Source organism: Oncorhynchus mykiss, chromosome 25 (genome assembly GCF_057628025.1).
Source record: "Oncorhynchus mykiss isolate SJ-2025 chromosome 25, ASM5762802v1, whole genome shotgun sequence".
NCBI classification, from domain to species: Eukaryota; Metazoa; Chordata; class Actinopteri; order Salmoniformes; family Salmonidae; genus Oncorhynchus; species Oncorhynchus mykiss.
This window is the reverse complement of record NC_143046.1, coordinates 22,165,900-22,189,130: the sequence shown is the minus strand read 5'-3', so window position 1 is coordinate 22,189,130 and position 23,231 is coordinate 22,165,900. Positions and strand designations below refer to the sequence as shown.

The window sequence follows — 23,231 nt, the reverse complement described above, 5'->3', positions numbered from 1 at the left end:
GTAAAAAGACTGCATTAAAACTCAACAGGACAGACAGGGTATTCTCTGTTTCACCACACTCTTCACCGGGTCTGCGTCACACCAAACGGTGGGCTTCACATACACCAGGAATCTTCCATTTCAGTTGATCCTCTTCAAAACTTAATGCCACCCCAGTTGTGTGGTCCTCTTTCAGCACCAGTCTACTTTTGGCCCCACTCACCAACTACAACAATAAAATGTGAGATTGGCCTCTTCACAGGAGACAGTGACAGCAAAGAGACTGGATATAAGTTGTCTGCACTTCCATGTCAAATAGGCTACAATTGCTTTCTTACACATCCATTCACTGCATCCAATGGGAGATAACTTCTCTCAATTTTGTTCCTGATTAAATGCATTGGGTCCTTAGGGCAGAGGAAAACATCTACTGTATTACTTGACCATTGCCTTTAAAAGATGAGGATTTGAAGCATTTATACTATGAGCGGAAAAAAAACACTGCACCTTTCAGCAGTATCTAAGTGTTCCATAGTCTCACAGGCATGTTGGTTGCCCCTGTAGAACAGAGAAAAGGGTGGAACCTGTACACTGACTGCTATAACTCAGACAAAACTTTGTAATCACAAACAGCATGCGATGAGACCTGTGAGACCAAATTAAGTTGTCCCGAACCACAGATCTAGGATCACACTCCCATCGCCTACCCCCATTCTTAACCTTAGCCCCAAAGTGGATAAAACATTTTAAAAAGTATCTCGCCCAGTATCGGTGGTTTAGTTTAGAGGTACATACCACCCTATTCTAGGGAGCTAGGGAAGTGACCAATGTGTCTTGTGTGGACACGCTTCCTGAAGAGATGGTGTTATGTAGGCTAACTACAGTTGAAGTCTGAAGTTTACATACACCTTAGCCAAATACAGTGCCTTGCGAAAGTATTCGGCCCCCTTGAACTTTGCGACCTTTTGCCATATTTCAGGCTTCAAACATAAAGATATAAAACTGTATTTTTTTGTGAAGAATCAACAACAAGTGGGACACAATCATGAAGTGGAACGACATTTATTGGATATTTCAAACTTTTTTAACAAATCAAAAACTGAAAAATTGGGCGTGCAAAATTATTCAGCCCCCTTAAGTTAATACTTTGTAGCGCCACCTTTTGCTGCAATTACAGCTGTAAGTCGCTTGGGGTATGTCTCTATCAGTTTTGCACATCGAGACTGAAATTTAAGCTTTTATTTCTTTCATCACATTCCCAGTGGGTCAGAAGTTTACATACACTCAATTAGTATTTAGTAGCATTGCCTTTAAATTGTTTAACTTGGGTCAAACGTTTCGGATAGTCTTCCACAAGCCTCCCCCTTTTTCCTCTGAACATAACAATGGTCATTATGGCTAAACAGTTCTATTTTTGTTTCATCAGACCAGAGGACATTTCTCCAAAAAGTATGATCTTTGTCCCCATGTGCAGTTTTTTATGGCGGTTTTGGAGCAGTGGCTTCTTCCTTGCTGAGCGGCCTTTCAGGTTACGCCAATATAGGACTCGTTTTCCTGTGGATATAGATAATTTTGTACCTGTTTCCTCCAGCATCTTCACAAGGTCCTTTGCTGTTGTTCTGGGATTGATTTGCACTTTTTGCGCCAAAGTACATTCATCTCTAGGAGACAGAATGCGTCTTCTTCCTGAGCGGTATAATGGCTGTGTGGTCCCATGGTGATTATACTTGCGTACTATTGTTTGTACAGAGGAACATGGTACCTTCAGGCGGTGGACCAGACTTGCGGAGGTCTACAATTTTTTTCTGAGAACTTGGCTGATTTCTTTTGATTTTTCCCATGATGTCAAGCAAAGAGGCACAGAGTTTGAAGGTAGACCTTGAAATACATCCACAGGTACACCTCCAATTGACTCAAATGATGTCAATTAGCCTATCAGAAGCTTCTAAAGCCATGACATCATTTTCTGATATTTTCCAAGCTGTTTAAAGGCACAGTCAACTTAGTGTACATAAACTTCTGACACACTGGAATTGTGATACAGTGAATTATAAGTGAAATAATGTGTCTGTAAACAATTGTTGGAAAAATTACTTGTGTCATGCACAAAGTAGATGTCCTAACCGACTTGCCAAAACTATAGTTTGTTAACAAGAAATGTGTGGAGTGGTTGAAAAACATGTTTTAATGACTCCAACCTGACTTCCGACCTCAACTGTACATAACTATCCTGTATAGTAAATGATCCAGAACTTTTAACATCACAGTAAGATGATTTGGCTTTCCCACTAGATAATATTTGAGAAATGAGGGATTGAAACAGGGTGGCAATTCAACAAAGTGATTTGGTAAACGAGGCTCACCTGTGGTCATGCCACTGTTAGATAAGCGCCTCTTCTCTCCTTTCAGAGAAAAATAAATGACACTGTAAAGGTATATTATTCACTTTTTGAACATAATTATGAATAGAGAAAAAGCTAATTTGTAGTGGTGTAATCTTGGAAACCCAGAATTATAATCTCATGTAATTGTTACATGTGTTTGTCCATGAGACATTAATAGCTGTGAACTATACCTGACTCCTAATCCATATAATTGTAATTAATTCAATTCTACATCAATAATTATTCTTCAATTTTATCAATGTATTTATTGATTTAAAACTGATTAAATGTTTATGGCACACCTTTGGAAGCTTTTTAGAGAAATTGTGTCCAAAAAGAGCATTTACAAATAGTCTGAATAACACTGCATGATAAGTATAGAGATGCTATGATTTAGATTAGGTATGTGCTCTGAGAGCTGAGGTGAACTGCGACCAACAGACTTCCCTGGCAAGCTGTCTTGATACTAGTCTTAAGTCAAGGGCTCTCTGAAACCCAGCTGAACCCGAAGAACAAAAGCTTCTGTTCAAAACGGCTGTTATGGAAAATACTGAACAGGGTGCTCCTCTGCCTCTCTTGTAAGCAACACAGACACCAGTAGTAATGCCCAGTTTTAGCCAGTCTCATCAAGAACGCACAGTGCATCACTAGTCTAGGGAGTGTGTGAGAGAAATAGTGAGGGTAAGCTTGCACAAGAAAAGCAGACCTTCATGGGGCTGTGTACCAGCAAGTCTGCGGTGTCACTGGCCCCCAGTGCAGAAGCCCCCAGCGGAGAGGCAGGCACCCGGCCAGGAGGTGGCAGTCCAGGGGGGACACCGGTCTGGGAGGAGCACACGTCTACGATGCAAGGCACCAAGGCTAAGGCAGAGGCTGGTATACGGAGTGGAGGGCCTAACCCCACAGCCAAGGGCTACCTGGAGTTGGGAGGGAAAGGTGAGGGGAAGCCCCAGATGTCCCGGGAGGCAGAGGAGGAGGAAGATGACACAGGGGATGAGCTGGAGGAGCTGCTGAACTTCTCAGACAGTGAAGGGAGCCTGAAGAGTGAGTTCCTTGAATGAATAGACCAGTTTTAAATCCCCTTTATTGGGTCAAGAATCTACAGCACATCAACATTCAACCCTCAGACATCATTCACCACGCAGTTAAAAGGAAAACTGGATCTCCTCATCATCAACAGAGCACAACACAGGATGTAGAGGAGTAGCTATATCAACTCTGGATCCCCTTCATCATCAACAGAGCACAACACAGGATGTAGAGGAGTAGCTATAACAACTCTGGATCCCCTTCATCATCAACAGAGCACAACACAGGATGTAGAAGTGTAGCTATATTGTGTCATAATGGTCAACAATGTTGGATCTTCAGCCAGTACCAATTCCCTGCTATGTGTTATGTGCCTTGTGGAGGTACATTGTCCAGGACTAGACCTAGACTTCAAGCAACTTGATCTATGTCGGCCCGCAGACACCCCTTTCGTAGGCCCGCTGATCAATTAAGTTACATTTCAACATTTTGGTTGTGCATCAGCAGTTTTTTTCTCGTTTATGTCAGTCACTGATAGTCACTCAATTAGCCCATTTCAGTTAACATTTTTTAGATTGGTAAGTTAGTCTAGCGACCAGCTATCTGAACTGTATTAATCATGGTTGAATTATCGCCCGGCTGGCCCCCATTGATTTTGTTAGTCACGCTTGCTCATGTCTCATATTAAAAACAGCAACATTTTCTTTCCACCCTTTGGCAAAATGTGTAGAACTGCAGGGAATTAGCTATAAAACTGCAATTTTTTCTCTTCGTCTCATGGCAAAATTTGTAGAATTGCATGAAGTTATTTATAAAATGCCAAAATCTTGTCTCCGTTCTTGGCTAAATGTGTAGAATTTAAGGAAATTAACTCTTTGTTTAAGAATATAGCTCACCATAGTCTAATCTAAAGAATATAGCTCACTGTCTAATCTAAAGAATATAGCTCACCATAGTCTAATCTAAAGAATATAGCTCACTATCTAATCTAAAGAATATAGCTCACCATAGTCTAATCAATCTAAAGAATATAGCTCACCATAGTCTAATCCAAAGAATATAGCTCATCATAGTCTAATCCAAAGAATATAGCTCACTATCTAATCTAAAGAATATAGCTCACCATAGTCTAATCTAAAGAATATAGCTCACCATAGTCTAATCTAAAGAATATAGCTCACCATAGTCTAATCCAAAGAATATAGCTCACCATAGTCTAATCCAAAGAATATAGCTCACTATCTAATCTAAAGAATATAACTCACCATAGTCTAATCTAAAGAATATAACTCACCATAGTCTAATCTAACGAATATAACTCACCATAGTCTAATCCAAAGAATATAGCTCACTATCTAATCTAAAGAATATAACTCACCATAGTCTAATCTAAAGAATATAACTCACCATAGTCTAATCTAAAGAATATAACTCACCATAGTCTAATCCAAAGAATATAGCTCACTATCTAATCTAAAGAATATAACTCACCATAGTCTAATCTAAAGAATATAACTCACCATAGTCTAATCTAAAGAATATAACTCACCATAGTCTAATCCAAAGAATATAGCTCACTATCTAATCTAAAGAATATAACTCACCATAGTCTAATCTAAAGAATATAACTCACCATAGTCTAATCTAAAGAATATAGCTCACTATTGTTTAATAAAAGGTCAGTGTTTTGTTAAACTAGACTGAGCTGAGGAAGAAAACTAACTGATGTTACTGTTTGTTCAATTCCATTCCATTAACATCTTGTATGCAGTGTAATATATCAATTTGTGATATAACTGTAACAGGTATGATGTTTTTAAATGAATTGTTATTTTTTGACTCCTTTTAGCGTTATTTCAACGACAGTTCCTTAATAAATTTGGTCTGTGCACAATGACACAGCAGTTGGTATTGCTTTCAAAGAAAATAACCTCTTCAACCCAAGTTCTTATCTTCACTTTTTCCTAGCATGTCAGTAATTCAGGTTGATGTGTAGAGTGACCTTTTTTGAAAAGCACGTTGCTGGTGTGGGCATCAGAATTTTCTGTAAACAGCTCATCACAGGGAAAGCCAAGTGTTGTGTTTGATGTGGTTAATAATGTTTGATTGATAACTATTTTACCATCTATCAGCATATATCGCTGTATAGTAAAAGATAGCATCTGTTTATAACCAAAGGTTGGCATTTCTTGTTCAAGGGGCAATCTGCAGTTCATACAAGTGTTCACCCCACCACTGTTTCAGTAAATAGCTGATGGATGGGATTGGAGAAATGTAACCACTCTCAAATTCATAGACAGAGCTATGGATTCAAGGATTGACCAACAATGATATCACAAATATAGTTTTTTACCATGTTTTGAGGCTATATTGTGTCTGTTGAGAGTTTTACTTTTTTATACAATGGAATAAAACAAGCTTTTATTTTTGGGTTCTGATGAGGTGCTACAGTTGAACTAAGCTCATGAGGCATGTATAAGTTATATTTGTCACTACATCTGCAGGAGTCGGCTCCTCTCCTTGCTCGGGCAGCGTTCGGCGGTTGACGTTTTGTCTTGTTCCCTGCACACCTGGTTTTCATTCCCCAATCAATCTACATGTATTTATTCCTCTGTTCCCCATCATGTCTTTGTGTAATATTGTTTGTGTTACGTGTGTGTTGTTGACGCGCCAGACTGGCTTGTTTTTTCTGTGTTATTTTTCATGAAGATGTTTATTGTTGAACATCATTCTTGTGACTGTTTTGCGCATTTTGCACTTTGCCTAAATAAAGTGTGCGCCTGTTCACAAATCTCTGCTCTCCTGCACCTGACTTCGCTACCAGTACGCACACACCTGACAGAATCATACACCTACCATGGAGTCAGCAGGAGCAGGTACCCCGGTCAGAGGAGTTGAGGAGCACGTCCAGGAACACACGGCAATGCTACATCATCTCGGTGCCATGATGGATTGCGTTGTCCAGACCATGGACCGCTGGGAGAGGCAGGAAGTTTCTCCAGCACCTCGACCAGCGCAACCGGGGTTATCTCTACCCGTCCCATCTGGATCCAGATCCAGTGGGATACGTCTCTCCCTTCCCAGGGAGTATGATGGGACGGCCGCACAGTGCCAGGGGTTCCTTTTATAACTGGACCTATACCTGGTCACCGTTCACCCAGCTCCCTCAGGAAGGGAGAGAGTATCCGCCCTCGTCTCATGGAGCTCTGGAATGGGCTAACGCCGTGTGGGGAGAGGAAGACGCGGCGTTGGACCACTTCGAGGAGGCGTCTTTGACCATCCGCCCGAAGGTAGAGCGGCGGGGGAACGACTTTTCCCTTTGAGGCAGGGGACGAGGAGCGCTGGAGTTCCGGACCTTGGCCGCTGGAGCAGGATGGAACGACAGGGCCCTCATCGACCACTATCGATGCAGCCTGCGTGAGGACGTCCGACGGGAGCTGGCCTGCAGGGATGCCACCATCACCTTTGATCAACTGGTGGATCTGTCCATCCGGATGGATAACCTGCTGGTCATCCATGGACGTCCTGAGGGGGCTGTGTCGGTTCCATCTCCCAGCACTCCCGCTCCGGTGCCCATGGAGTTGGGAGGGGCTGCGCATAGGGAGGCTGGAGGAGGGGCCTTAACGTGCACCATCTGTGGCCGCAGAGGGCACACTGCCGGTGCCGGGTTGGTCCAGCCGGTTCTGGCACCGTGGCATCAGAGTCAGACCGAGGCTCCTGCGGTGGATGATTGGTTCAGGCGCGCGGAGAAGACCTGGGAAACCGCTCAAGGTCACCTCCAGCAGGCCGCGCTGCGCCAAAACACCAGCGCAGACCGTCACTGCAGTGAGGCCCCGGTGTTCGCACCGGGGGACAGGGTCTGTCTCTTGACCTGAAGCCTGCCCTGCCGGAAGCTGGGCCCGCGGTTTGTGGGGCCATTCAAAGTCCTGAGGAGAGTGAACAAGGTATGTTACAGGTTACAGCTTGGCTGGTCCGCTCCAGGCGTCTGAGGTGCGGGAGGTTCCTCCGTCCCTTCTGGACATCGAGGGGGCCCCGGCATACTCCGAGGCATTGGGCAAGGGGCCTTCAGTACCTTGTGGAGTGGGAGGGGTAAGGTCCGGAGGAGAGGTGCTGGGTTCCTGTGGCTGATATATTTTACCCTGAGCTGCTGCGAGAATTCCACCATCGCCGGCCGGATCGCCCTGCGCCTCACCCTCCGGGTCGTCCCCAAGGCCGGTGTCGACGCACCGCTGGAGCCGTGCGCCAGGGGGTACTGTCACGACTTCCGCTGAAGTCGGCTCCTCTCCTTGTTCGGGCGGCGTTCGGCGGTCGACGTCACCGGCTTTCTAGCTATCGCCGCTCCATTTTTCATGTATCCATTTGTTTTGTCTTGTTCCCTGCACACCTGGTTTTCATTCCCCAATCAATCTACATGGATTTATTCCTCTGTTCCCCATCATGTCTTTGTGTAACATTGTTTGTGTTACGTGTGTGTTGTTGACGCGCCAGACTGGCTTGTTTTTTCCGTGTTATTTTTCACGAAGATGTTTATTGTTGAACATCATTCTTGTGACTGTTTTGCACTTTTGCCTAAATAAAGTATGCACCTGTTCACAAATCTCTGCTCTCCTGCACCTGACTTTGCTACCAGTATGCACACATTCTGACAATATTCAAGGATCAATGGGTATATATCAAATCCAATTGTATATGTCACATGTGATGAATACAACTTGTGTAGACTTTACCGTGAAATGCTTGCTTGAGAGACCTTCCCAAATAATAATACAAATAAAATAAAATACACAAGAATATATCATTAATATATCACTAATATTGTTATATACACTACCGTTAGAAAGTTTGGGGTCACTTAGAAATGTCCTTGTTTTTGAAAGAAAATGACATTTATTGTCCATTAAAATAACATCAAATTGATCGTGTAGTGTAATTAAGTTTTAAGTAAAAAAAATGATATTCCAACTGCTGATTGCCTATTTAAAATTATATGTCAATACGTATGGGGTGCTGATTTTCTTAGTCTGTAAGATTGTCAAAGGCTCTTTATGTAAATGAATGAATCGTTTAGATAATAAAACTAAGTAGTAAATAATGACTAAGTTCCTGCCAGAAAGATGGAAGATCACCCAAGGAAATGACACAAATGATTTCAGTGATATGTGGTTAACAGTGGCACATAGACTCATGCCATGGCATCAAACTAAAGTTGCCTGTGTGGGAGAATATAGTATGACAAATAATTATAGTGAGAAAACTGGCAACAGGGATTCCCCAAAAGCTTGGAAATTTCAACAATGGGTCTTAAATGCTGCCACACAGGTCCAGAACCAAGTCATTAGGCACCAGTCGTCTACTTGGGTTCATCAATCGAAAAATGGCAATACACAAAGGTACAATACTTCTGCTGCTCTCAATGATGATTAGCCTGACCGCCTCATCTCCAGTACAACGCCTAGGAAGATCTCTGGAGCATGTTAAAGATATCAAATCTTATATTGATGGAGCACTTAAGGTGAGACAGTTATTATTACACAAAAACATTTTCAACAATTGAAAAGTCCAGACAACTTTTAGAGATGAAAGTAATGTAACCAATGTTACCTTTGTGTCCTGAACCACAGAACTGTCCTGAAGGCTGCAGCACATCTGGAATGGTGAGTCCATAACAATCTTGGATAACTGTCTCAATCTATTCTTCACTTCAGTGTACTCTAGGTTAAACACATCTCACTGCTAGACATGCCTGTCTGATTCTTATGTACGCTGTGCACTTCATGAAACACTTTTTTTGAAAAGCAACGCTGCTAGAGCATCTCTAATCTGTCTTGTGACATTGCTTATCTCAATCAGAATACACACAGATACAACATAGCCTCCTACCACAGGCTGCACTAACTTCCTTTGCTCTCTCATTTCAATTAGCAAAACCTGGTTGTGTTGTCTCATTTATATTTTTTGTAAAAAAAAGAGGCTTTATTTAACTAGGCAAGTCAGTTAAGAACAAATTCTTATTTACAATGACAGCCTACCGGGGAACAACCTTGTCAGCTTGATCCAGCAACCTTTTGATTACTGGCCCAATGCTCTAATCACTAGGCTACCTGCCACGACATATCACAGTATATTAATTCCTAATGTGATGGATTGGTCTCTGCTAAAGGAATGTTAACCTAGATGTATGTATTGCAGTACAATTGTTATATTAAACAATTCTGTCAACTGTGTTTTCTAACATGTACTTATCTCTGTAGGATCTAAAATGCCAGTGTCTCCAAATCCCCATCACATCAGTGGTAAGAGAAACATAAAATGTTAATTGGAGTTACAGTAAGTAGAGCCATCCCACTGGGCACACACTGGTTGAATCAACATGGCTTCCACACAATTTCAATGAAATTACGTTGAACCAACGTGGAATAGACTTTGAATTGACGTCAGTGCCCGGTGGGATGTCAAGCAAAGTGTACCTTTGTAACCCTTTTCTTCTGTTACTTTGAATAGGGAACATGCACAGCAGACTACTTCAAACAGGGACTGGAGTCACTGCAGAGTGTGCATCGTATCGCAGGCCTACTGAAGAAAAGATTAGGGATTCATTGGTCCAAGGTAAGTTAATTCCCCTCAACATGCACAGAATTGTTCAAAATGCACTGAATTGTTCTTAGAGAGGCGCACCGGTCTAAAGCACTGCAGTGCTTGAGACGTCACTACAGATCCAGGTTCGACCCCGGGCTGTGTCGCAGCTGGCCGCGACTGGGAGACCCATGAGACGACACACAATTGGCCTTGCGGTTAGGGGAGGGTTTGGCCGGCTGGGATGTCCCTGTCCCAATGCGCTCTAGCAACTCCTGTGGCGGGCCGGGTGCATGCATGCTGACACGGTCACCAGTTGTACAGTGTTTCCTCTGACACATTGGTGTGGCTGGCTTCCGGGTTAAGCAAGCACTGTGTCAAGAAGCAGTGCAGAGGGTCGTGATTGGGAGGACGCATGGCTCTCTCCCGTATCCGTAGGGGAGTTGCAGCAATGGGACAAGACTCTAACTACCAACTGGATATCATGAAAAAAGGGCTTAAAAAAAGATTTGTTCTTAGACTATAATGACATTCTGGACATGGCAGAGAAAAACTGAAAAGCCATGAAATTACTGTTACATTGTTCACAATTACAAAGATCTTACCAGATGTATGTGTTATTCTCTGTCATTGAAGGGCTTTCAACTGGCCCTGCACTGTGAACCAGTGGTGTCTCCGAAGATGTTCCTGCAGCAGCTGAAACAAGTGTTCGAATTTATCAACACCTCCGCTCTACACCCAACTGATCAACTATAACAACATTTGATTCTATATTATTTTCTTTATCATTTCTTTATTAACTATTTATCAATTTGAAATTGTGTTGCTAATAATTGGATGAACACCTGGAAGACATATCTGCTACTGTGTTTGCTGTTCCTGTATTGACCGGATTGTGAAATGACCAGTAAATTAGATACTATAGCCTAGGTCTGAATGTAGGTCTATGTATGGCAAAGTGCATCACAGATAAATCTGTCTGAAGAATATTAGAGCCATATCGTTGGTTGACCTTTACTTTCTGGTGTTGATCTTTCAATTCTAGTGGTTAGAAACAAAGACAATTTCTATCTCATCCTAAACCAACATTATACAAATAATGTAATAAACAATAAAGAAATCATTGGATGTTTTTGGACATTGGACTACTTGAGTTGTTTGATGTGGCTTCATACCTAGGTAGCTTCTCATGCCACCTTCCTGGGCTCTTCTAGGATCTCCAACAAAAAAACTTAACAGCATATGTAGCTACTGGCGATCAAAAGTGAAACTCTTGGAGGACAGCATTATACGTGCCCGCTAGGTGGCACTATTCCATCAGGGGGTTTGGAGCATGTAAAACAGCTAGTCCAAAGTAATGCTCCACCTACCTAGAGATGCTTTAGTGTGTCAAAAGCTTTCGGGAAGTAGGCTATTGCGCTTCAATAAAAAGGAGACGCTAAATAATCCGAAAATGCAACCTCCTCCCAGAAAGGTAAGAATTTTACAAGAATTTGCAATAACAATTGACATAATTGTGAAGTTAAAAACATGTAAAACGAAATGAAATGTGGCAAGTGGCAATACCATAGAGAGGTTGAAATACGTTGAAAGTACCTCTGACGTCTCTATTCTATTTTCATTTGGCACAGTACATTTGACATAATTGTAAAGTTTCTGAAAATGCAAGTTATTATTGCGAATTATTTCACAAGAGGTGAACTGTTTAGTAGAACATGTCTAGAAAAGTCCTACTCCTGTGAAGTAGTCTTAATTTGAATTTGGTCGTTTTCACTTGTGGCATTTTCGTAGGTTCCAAGTAATGATGCCAGCATCCTTATGATGCTCAACGCATATTTTGCACCATTAATTCTGCTATTGCTTATATTCTGATGTCCACAATTCACAATAACAAAGAGAGAGAGAGAGAGAGAGAGAGAGAGAGAGAGAGCGATAGAGAGTTAATGAATTAATGAACATAGTGCATGTACAGGCTCCGTGTCGGGGCTAAGTGGCTACTAGTTCGCTGATGTTGCTGACTCTGACCTTCAGACTGAAGTCTTCAGCTGATGTACCCAGAGGCGGACTGGGACAAAAATTCAGCACTCACCCCCATAAATATCATACCCCCCAAAACATGTTTTATAACCTCCCCTGTTATTGGTAATGGTGAGAGGTTAGCATGTCTTGGGAGTATGGTCTTTGTGCATCTGTAACTTTCTCACTCATCATTCACATTTCAGTCATGATTATCCATTAATCATGGTAGCATCCACATTAATGTAGAAGTGTTTAAAAACATATTCTTATTTACAATAAAAGGGACTACAAAAGAACACTATGCATTATGTACCATTCATTTCTATTGGGCACAAAATAATCTGAAACACAACCAAAACAAGCTGCAAATGCATCCATCATTGGTAGAGTCACAAGCTTGTTGTAGTCATTTCATGCTATGAATATGGAACCAGATATACAACTTTTGACTACTTTAAAACACATATTCAGTTGAAGTCGGAAGTTTACATACACCTTAGCCAAATAAATTTAAACTCGGTTTTTCACAATTCCTGACATTTAATCCTAGTAAAAATTCCCTGTCTTAGGTCAGTTAGGATTGCCACTTTATTTTAAGAATGTGAAATGTCAGAATAATAGTAGAGCGAATTATTTATTTCAGCTTTTATTTCTTTCATCACATTCCCAGTGGGTCAGAGGTTTACATACACTCAATTAGTATTTAGTAGCATTGCCTTTAAATTGTTTAACTTTGGTCAAATGTTTTGGGTAGCCTTCCACAAGCTTCCCACAATACGTTTTTAGAATTTTGGCCCATTCCTCCTGACAGAGCTGGTGTACCTGAGTCAGGTTTGTAGGCCTCCTTGCTCCCACACACTTTTTCAATTCTGCCCACAGATTTTCTATAGGATTGAGGTCAGGGCTTTGTGATGGCCACTCCAATACCTTGACTTTGCTGTCCTTAAGCCATTTTGCCACAACTTTGGAAGTATGCTTGGGGTCATTGTCCATTTGGAAGACCCCTTTGCGATCAAGCTTTAACTTGACTGATGTCTTGAGATGTTGCTTTAATATATCCACAAAATTTTCCTGCCTCATGATGCCATCTATTTTGTGAAGTGCACCAGTCCCTCCTTCAGCAAAGCACCCCCACAACATGATGCTGCCACCCTCGTGCTTTATGGTTGGTATGATGTTCTTCGGCTTGCAAGCCTCTCCCTTTTTCCTCTGAACATAACGATGGTCATTATGGCCAAACAGTTCTATTTTTGTTTCATCAGACCAGAGGAAATTTCTCCAAAAAGTACAATCTTTGTCCCCATGTGCAGTTGCAAACCATAGTCTTTCTTTTTTATGGCGGTTTTGGAGCAGTGGCTTCTTCCTTGCTGAGCGGCCTTTCAGGTTATGTCGATATAGGACTCGTTTTACTGTGGAAATAGATACTTTCGTACCTGTTTCCTCCAGTATCTTCACAAGGTCCTTTGCTATTGTTCTGGGATTGATTTGCACTTTTCGCACCAAGGTACGTTCATCTCTAGGAGACAGAACGCGTCTCTTTCCTGAGCGGTATGACGGCTACGTGGTCCCATGGTGTTTATACTTGTGTACTATTGTTTGTACAGCTGAACGTGGTACCTTCAGGCGTTTGGAAATTTTTCCCAAAGATGAACCAAACTTGTGGAGGTCTACAATTTTTTTTCTGAGAACTTGGCATTTTCCCATAATGTCAAGCAAAGAGGCACTGAGTTTGAAGGTAGGCCTTGAAATACATCCACAGGTACACCTCCAATTGACTCAAATTATGTCAGAAGCTTCTAAAGCCATGACATAATTTTCTGGAATTTTCCAAGCTGTTTAAAGGCACAGTCAATTTAGTGTATGTAAACTCCTGACCCACTGAAATTATGATACAGTGAATTATAAGTGAAATAATGTGCTTGTGAACAATTGTTGGAAAAATGACTTGTGTCATGCACAAAATAGATGACCCAGCCCGATTTGCCAAAACTATAGTTTGTTATCAAGAAATTTGTAGTGGTTGAAAAACAAGTTTTAATGACTAAGTGTATGTAAACTTCCGACTTCAACTGTACACTGAGTATACAAAACATTAAGAACACTTTCCATGACTGTCACTTGTTAAATCCACTTCAATCAGTGTAGATGCAGGGGAGACAGGTTAATGAAATATTTTAAAGCCTTGAGACAATTGAGACATGGATTGTGTATGTGTGCCATTCAGAGGGTGAATGGGCAAGACAAAACAATGTAAGTGCCTTTGAATGGGGTATGGTAGTAGGTGCCAGGCGCACCGGTTTCTGTCAAGAAATGCAATGCCGCTAGGTTTTTAATGCTCAACAGTTTCCCGTGTGTATCAAAAATGGTCCACCACCCAAGGGACATTCAGCCAACTTGACACAACTGTGGGAAGCATTGGAATCAACATGGGCCAGCATCCCTGCGGAACAATTTCGACACATTGGAGAGTCCTTGCCCCGTCTAATACTACGTAGAAGAAGTGCTGTAATTTCTAAACGGTTCACCCGATATGGATAAGAATACCCTGAAATTAAAGCTGATAGTCTGCACCTTTACCTCATAGTCATTGTATAATTTCAAATCCAAAGTCCTGGAGTACAGAGACAAAACAGCAAAAACATTTTATCTGTCCCAATACTTTTGGTCCTCACTGTAAATTATAATCACTTATTTTTATTGACTGGATAGACTGTACTGTTTACATCCACTGTGCACGTGATGAATAAACTTAGATTTTATTTAGTCCCGGTGCTGGCCGGTCCTGATACAGGTATGTGTCACTGTTTTGATTGACAGGTGAAGGAGACCCAGCAGGTGAAGATGGCCTTTGCGGAGCAAGTGGGCCGGCTGCAGAGCAAACAGCAGCAGGAGGTAGAACTGCTGGAGGACATCAGGTGTGACCATCCTCCCTACCTGTTTCTGCTATACCCTGACTTACCCTGCATCACCCTACCCCACCAAGGCCTACTGTCCCACCCCCTACTCCATCTACCCTACCCTGCTCCTGCTTGTCCCCCCTTGCCCCCATCCTACAGAAGCCTGTATTTGTATAATACATACTGTACATATTTGATAATATTGTGTGTATGACTCCAGTGTAATCACAACAAGAACCAATAGACACTAACGATGCTGAGTGAAACAGAAGGATTTCTGAACACATCTTCAGATGTCTAGCATGTGGTCAGGCCTCCTGGGTGTTTACAGAGGTATATGCTGACTAATGCTCTCTGACAATTATCTCTCGGAGATATATACATATATATATATATATAGATGGATAGATTATATAATTACTGCCTAAATGCAGTTCACTGACATATCCTAGATGTGATGTTTATTTTTCTCTGTCCAGGTCCTTCAGTAAACAGCGTGCTGCCATAGAACAAGAGTACAGTCAGGTGAGAGGCCTCCCATATTGTTAATGCTGATTGACAAGCTGTGGTCAGGTCCCACTGGGCACACACTGGTTGAATCAACATTGTTTCAGCGAAACGTGGAATTGACGTTGAATTGACATCTGTGCCCAGTTGGGTGTATGTCCGTGTCATATGTTCACCTCTCCATTGATGGGGGGCAGTAAACCATGTGATACGACCTTGGGACATCTTGTAGAGTGGCGTATCATTGAGCTGAAATGGGGTTGGAGTATTTGGACACTAACCTGTTTTTAATGGCATCCTCGCAACAACTATTTTAAGCAACACTCTTACCACCCTCCTCCCCACATTAAAAGCATTACTCAAAGCACTCATATTGAATGTTTTGAAATGGAATGCATTCAGATATTGATTCAGATATTAGTGAGTATTTCAGGGACCTTGGTGTTGTCCATAAGCAAGGCAGGGGAATACAACACAAGGTATGCATCTGTCACAGGAACCAGAAACAACAGTGATAATTATGTCCCATATTGTACTGTAGTGCTGATGTCCCATTGGATGTTTCCCGATGGGGTTATCCATGGTGTACGTCATTCTGAGAAGATTTACATAATAGGGTGTTTGATAAGCTGATAACTTCATTAAATGGCTGTGGAAATGTCTGCTTTAGATACACTAAAGGGACCCTTTTCCTTTTCTAACATGCCTAGCTGGGTTATATCTACTGTAGTAACTTCCTGTAGTGTCTGACATAAGAGCATTCCTATTGAGTCTCCTATCCACTTGTTGCCATGGACTTTGAACTTGCCTCTGACCATTGTGGTTTCTAGTTAGTTTCCGTAGTGAAATGAGTGTCCTGTGGTGCTGTCCCTTGGTTCTGTTTGTTGTTAACAATGCATTAACATTGGACCTATGGAGTAGGTCTAACAGTTGTAATAATGTTAACCTACACACTCAGACCAGTGTTTTCACCTCAGACCCTTGCACCATGGGGAATGTAGCAGGGTGGCGATGGTGAAATAAGGGCCTGTGAACCGATCCCTCCACATCTGAAAAGTTCAGAATAAAGGTGGTCTGTGGCTTTAGTACTACTGGTGGCGCGTAGCGGCTCTGCTATTTGATGTCTTGGTGTGAAGGAGCCAGTGTGTTTCTGAGCCAAGCTCCTGGATCACTTCTCTGAAGTCGGCAGTGAGTTAATCTGAAACAGGAAGTGAACACTGGATAGCGATGTTTTCACTGGGGTGTTGATGTTCCACCAGGAGCCTCGAGTGCAGAGCTTCTAGTATTGATAAAAAACTCTGCTTTTCGCTCCAAATCTACATGTTATCCTGTACACAAAAACAAGACGTGTTCACTTTAGGCTGGGTCCTGCACTTGCACTCCAACCAAATTCATATTTATGGGTTACAACAAGGTTTATAAGGTGAATGTAATGAAATATCCCTGATTGTGTTTCCTATCATCTTTAATAAAACATATCCTTCTCTCTCAGGCCCTCCAGAGACTGGCCATACAGTTCCAGAGGAAAGACTGGCAAAGAGGCAAGGGAGACTCTTTGAACTCTGGGTAACCTATCATAAGCTTGATAGTTTGATCCCGCTACATGTTAATGACCTTTTTACTCTCAGCCATTCCAACCCCCATTTTTGTAAAACAAGTTACGTTCAGAGTTTCATAGACATATATGAAGGAAATATCTATCAAATACTGTAATTATTCATGATTGAAGATGCCCCCGTCCCTAATAACACAGTCTAACATCAGGGAATGCCATAGTGCTGGTGTAATAACACCGCTCTCTTTCTGTGTGTGTGTATACTGCCAGGAGTGTGTTTGCTGTGTGGAGGTCTCTGATTGAGGCCACGGCACAGAGTGGAGTGTGTCGTCTCACGGCGGCCGACGGATATCGCTCACTCACTGCCGACGCTCTGAAGAGCCTGAGGGCAGCCAAGGAGCTGAAGGCCAAGAGGGTGAGCCTAGCTGTGCAGTGGCTTATTGGAGGATGCACTGAAATAATGTATGATCCACATTGCAGTGCAGCCTAGTCTGAGTAACCAGATAGAAGAAAAAGCATGTTTTTAGACAAATCATCTATTCACAACTGTACATTTTCTTCATCATGCTTCACTAAGCTGAGAACATTGTGTAGAAATGGTTTTGGAGTCTGTGAAAGCTTGTTTGATTTATCTACAGCTTGAACACACTCACATCAAGCCTACTTGGGGGGGGGGGGGGGGGGGGGGGGGGGTGCCCCAAAAATAAATCTAAATCAAATGTATTTATATAGCCCTTCTTACATCAGCTGATATATCAAAGTGCTGTACAGAAACCCAGCCTAAAACCCCAAACAGCAAGCAATGCAGGTGTAGAAGCACGGTGGCTAGGAAAAACTCCCTAGAAAGGCCAAAACCTAGGAAGAAACCTAGAGAGGAACCAGGATGAGGGGTGGCCAGTCGTCTTCTGGCTGTGCCCGGGTGGAGATTATAACAGAACATGGCCAAGATGTTCAAATGTTCATAAATGACCAGCATGGTCAAATAATAGTAATCCCAGTGAACAGGTTGAAACTGGAGCAGCAGCACGGCCAGGTGGACTGGGGACAACAAGGAGTCATCATGCCAGGTAGTCCTGAGGCATGGTCCTAGGGCTCAGGTCCTCCGAGAGTGAGAAAGAAGGAAAGAGAGAATTAGAGAGAGCATACTTAAGTTCACACAGGACAGCGGATAAGACAGGAGAAATACTCCAGATATAACAGACTGACCCTAGCCCCCGACACATATATAGGTTAAAAGAGAGTGTAGCTTATGATAGCTTCCTCCTTATGAAAATGATTAAATTATGTAACCGGAGCATGTTGTTTTAAAGAAAGAAATCCACTCCAAAAGCAATATTTTTGTTCTCCATTAGTCCTCTCTTGATACAGTACTAAAAATGATTTGCATGTCAGCAGTCAAGTTTTCTAGATGATTGGTCTTTCAGGAAGCGTCACTTGCCACATCATCATGAAAAAATACATATTAGGTAGTTTTTGAGTGGAGTTTTCATGAAGCCCACAATGCCTCCATTCACAAAACCACACAACTCATTACCAGAGGTTTTCTCACGTCGTACTTTCACTTTTTCTTGAGGAGGGAAATACATTCTAAGACAATCTAACACAAACAGCCAAAGCCTTTCATTTTCTCTATACCTTATTAGGAAAGGCACCAGTACTTACTGACGACTTCCTCTCGACTTTTATGCTACTTTGTGGTAGTTGTTGTTAATGACAGAGAATCAAACAAAGCAGGAACGTGAGTCACTTGTTAGCGTTGAAAATATTGTGATCTAAAGGTTACTATTCAAGCAGTGGAAAACCCTGGAAAAACCCTTACACTTGTACAGCCTTGACCTCCACATGCTACACGCACTGTTAAACTACAGAGAGTATTTATCATTTAAAACCTGCCTTTTGCACTACGTAACCAGCATTGAATCTATTGGATTTGTTGAATCTGTCAATCTAGAGACAGTTTGATGTAGTTTAAATGCAGTGAGTTCCTCCTTCAGTCACCCCTATACGCTGTTCCGCCCATGCATATTGTTGTATTACATTGTAATAATATGATGCGTTGTGTTGCCCTACAGGGTCTAGAGCAGCTGCAGAGAGTACAGGGTGAGGTAGTGGATGCACTACGAGAGCTCCACAAGGTCAAGAAGAGATACTACCAGCTGAGTCACATGGCTAACGTGGCCAGGGAGAAAGCTGCTGACGCACAGGCCAAGTAAGTCTGTGAGTGTGAGCCTGGTCAAAAGTAGCGCACTATGTAGGAAATAGGTTGATTTGGAATGGAGTTTGTCTGTTTTTACGATCAGTGTGCAATATCCATCCATATACTACTTACTGTATGTTATACCAGGAATGGGCAACTGGAGTCATGCGGCACGTGGTCCCCCTTTTTGTAGACAATTAAAAAGATGAAGTAAGTCAAATGTATTTTGGGGGGACGGGGACGGGGGGGGGGGGGGGGACAGTCGGGTCTCAACTTACTGTTGAGAGTTAGAATAATATAATATTCAAGGTGCAATTTCGAAATGTGGTTGTGCATCAGCAGTCACTAAATTAGCCCATGTCAGCAACTTTCTTTTAGATTGGTCAATTAATCTAGCGGCCAGCTATCTAAACTTTTAGTAAGCATGGTCGAATTACCAACCATTGATCACCAGTTTTCATATAATAAACTGCAAAATTTTTCTCTGCCCCATGCATGAAATGAGTTATAAAATTGCTAAATCTTCTCTCCTCACCATGGCAAAATGTGTGGAATAGCAGGAAATTAACTATAAAACTAAAAACAATCATCTTTGCTGCCACGAGGTTGGCTGCTAAAATGTTTTGCTCACAAGGTGGGGCTATGGATGTGGGTATGCAGACCCACCAGCCACTGTGGCCCCTTCCATTTTTTTGTGGTTCCCACCCCAGTCAAAGTTGCCCATCCCTGTGTTAGACAAAAGTCCAAATGAAACCATATCCATTTTCATTGATTTTCCAGTAATACCCTTACTCTAGCCCTGCTTTGTTCCCATGTGACAGCCTTAAAGGTCCAATGCAGATGTTTTTATCTCAATATCAAATTATTTCTGGGTAACAATGAAGATGTGATCATTTTTTATTAAAATGGCGAATAATTAACAAAAATAGCTTCTGTGATGTTTTATATACATTTTCAACCTTTCTAATCGTATTGTATCCACAGATTGTGAGCTAAAGATGAAAGCCATTCCCACGAGTATTATCATATTATTTATTGACTGACCAAATCGCCCAATACCACTATTTGTAAGGTTAATTTTAAGTGAAGGTTGTGATTTTTTAACCATTCCTGAACCTGTGACTAGCAACAAGCTACATGGGGGCAATACCAGAATAAATGATCTAGTGATTCTGTCTCATCGCAGCAATATCTACAAAGCTGAGACTGTTGTATGCCCCATATACAGTGCCCCCAAAAAGTATTCAGAACCCTTGACTTTTTCCACATTTTCTTAGGTTACAGCCTTATTCTAAAATGGATTAAATAGTTTTTTCCCCCCTCATCAATATACACACAATACCCCATAATGACCAAGCATTTACATTTAATCCATTTTAGAATAAGGCTGTAACATAACAAAATGTGGAAAAAGTTCATACTTTCTGTTGATGGCAAGAATTTTGTATAATAATTTAAATTGAAAAACTCTTAAGTGTTGAATCAAATGTTGTTTTTTTGTACCAGTTCATAAACCATGTGCCATGGAATCGGTAAATCGAAAATCTCTTCCCATTTATTTTGCAACCTGCATGGCGCAGCTGTCAACATGTTGGTCCTCAAATGAAACCGGTATATTTTTCTATTTTTCCATGGCTGCAGAATCTTATCTATTTTTGCGAACTTTCTGTTGAAATTGATTGTGGTAAGTTCATATTTTTTGAGATGTGAATACCAAGTATGTCTACTTCACCATCCGCCCATTTTATTGGTAAACTACAAATCACATGTTATTTTATTTGTTACAACAGGTGTAGAGGTAGCGTAAACACTGTGTCTTTTAACGATCCAATACGTAATATGGTACACTTGTCATAATTAGGTTTTAGTCCAGAGAGGCTAAAAAAGTGATCGAGATCTTCAATGTGCAGGGATCCCGATTGCAAACTTTAGAAAAAACTTGAGTCATCGGCATAAATGGACACTTTTTTTGTTTTTATCCCCTGGATTTCTAACCCCCCGATGTTTTTGTTGGATCTAATTTTAATAGCTAGCATTCAATGGCCATTATAAATAGATATGGAGACAACGGACAGCCTTGTTTTACTCCTCTTAAAAGCTCAATACTTTCTGAGAAGTAACAATTATTTACTATTTTGCATCTGGGGTTGCTGTACATAACTTTAACCTATTGTATAAGAGATTCACCGAAATTAAAGTAGCCATACTTTATCAAACGCCTTTTTAAAATCTGCTATGTAGACCAGACCTGGTATCTTTGAAGTTTCATAATATTCAGTTGTTTCAAGTAATTGTCGTATATTATCTCCAATATATTGTTCATGTAAAAAAATAGTATCAGGATGAACAATATCTGGTCAAACTTTTTTTTATTATATGTGCTATGCATTTTGCCAGGATTTTCACATCACCACATTGAAGTGTAAGAGGCCTCCAGTTTTTTAAATGGACTGGATCTTTATACTTACTTACTTACTTCCTGTTTTAGTAATACTGAAATCAGACCTTCTTGTTGAGTACCTGAAAGTCTACCATTTTTTTCCCAATATCCCCATCCACATGGAAATTCTGTACGAGTTCAATTTAAGTCCATTTAAATTACAGGTTGTAATGCAACAAAATAGGAAAAACACCAAGGGGGATGAATACTTTTGCACTTTTGGCACTGTACCACCTGGTGATGTCACCATGGGAGACCAAAACTCCATCCCACCAAAACAGGTTGAAATTTCAGGTGGTCTTTTCAAACAGCTCTTAATCTAAAAGGGCATTATCATAATTTTCACAATTTCATAGCATTGTTCCAACCTCATAGTGTGTAAATATATAGAACACACAGGAAAATCAAGTTTTTGACTGAAAGTGGGCCTTTAAGGCTACTTGTAACATAGTTAAATTATTCATCATCTGAGAGGGAGCAGGTGGCATGTAAACCTGTAGCCATTGCATTTTAGTTCAGATACGTGGTTGATGCATATTTTATGTCTATCGATTATTATTTATAATAATGTCATTAAGAGTCTTGGTTTGATTATCTCTATCATGTGCCCATGTGACCCTTTTCAGATTCAAGAAGAGTGACCATGGAATTTTCCATTTTAGGACAGGCTTGCAGAAAATGAGTTCAAAGGTAGGCTACTGTAGGCTGACACGCATGAAGGTCTGTATAGGCTGAAGTACCCCACCACCGCCACAAAAGTGTCACCTGGCTAGTTAGTACACAGAGAGTATACATATTTCTGAAAGGGCAAATCGTGTTTTATCCGGTATATGCTTTACTATGAAGAAATGTCTTCAATAAAACATGTAGGAATAATGCATTTGCGCTGTTGAATATTATACTCTTCTTAGTCACCTTGCACTTTGCCTATTGATTACCTATCAAATCAAACGCATTTTGATAGTAGAATTGATTGTAGTAATGAAACATATTTTATCCTCAACTCACTCCTCCCTGTAACCGTTGTCCAGCTGAATACCAGGCTGAGGGAGTGTGACCAGAGACTGACAGAGGTGCGTAATGAGTACCTTCTAACACTGTCTGCCGTCAACTCTCATCACCAGTACTACTACACTGCAGAGCTGCCTGCCATCATGAGGGTAAGACCACCTGGCATCTCCTAACGGCATACTGTCTCTCTGGATTCTCATCATGAGTCTGTCATAAGACTGAACACACTGCATCGTCCCCTCAGACGTACCTCCTGTCAGTGAAAAAAACTTCCTTTGTGTTTGTGATGAGTCACTGCTAGTTGACATAATTTCCTGTCCCATTGTGGTTGTCTTAGCTGTAGAGTGGAGAGCACAAACTACACCGAAATGAATCCAAATAGGAAATCCTCAAATGTTCCTTTTTGGCTTTTTACCTTTGCAAAGTAATCAGGTGAGTCATAAGTTCAGCTCAGTAGAAACCATTCATTTCAGGGGTATTTCCCCCTCAGAACATTCATAACACAACAATCTTCTTGAAAGTGTCTGTCTCAATCAAGGGAAATATCACTCAGTGACTCAACTCTTGTTATTGTAGTAACCAATGTAATTCATTATGAATCAGTTGATTCAAATCCCTCAGACTGAAACATTGGAATGACTGA

General features: G+C 41.4%; 1 protein-coding gene across 4 annotated transcripts in view; it reads left to right on the top strand.

Moving 5' to 3' along the window:
- Positions 1-11,314: 11,314 nt before the first annotated feature.
- LOC110504770 (F-BAR and double SH3 domains protein 1) overlaps positions 11,315-23,231 on the top strand; it is a 34,086-nt gene continuing 22,169 nt past the window's right edge. For 2 of the 4 annotated variants that reach the window (XR_016491569.1, XM_036969987.2), the window contains exons 1-8: positions 11,315-11,436; positions 14,799-14,896; positions 15,358-15,403; positions 16,878-16,951; positions 17,211-17,355; positions 19,013-19,149; positions 22,204-22,267; positions 22,609-22,737. Coding sequence is in view for 3 of the 4 variants with exons in the window: in XM_036969987.2 (XP_036825882.2) it covers positions 11,320-11,436; positions 14,799-14,896; positions 15,358-15,403; positions 16,878-16,951; positions 17,211-17,355; positions 19,013-19,149; positions 22,204-22,267; positions 22,609-22,737 (810 nt within the window). In the remaining variant the exon portion in view is untranslated. Of the gene's footprint in view, positions 11,437-13,282; positions 13,717-14,798; positions 14,897-15,357; positions 15,404-16,877; positions 16,952-17,210; positions 17,356-19,012; positions 19,150-22,203; positions 22,268-22,608; positions 23,021-23,231 lie in introns of those variants that run through there. The other 2 variants (XM_090219397.1, XM_090219399.1) reach the window with 2 other exon arrangements.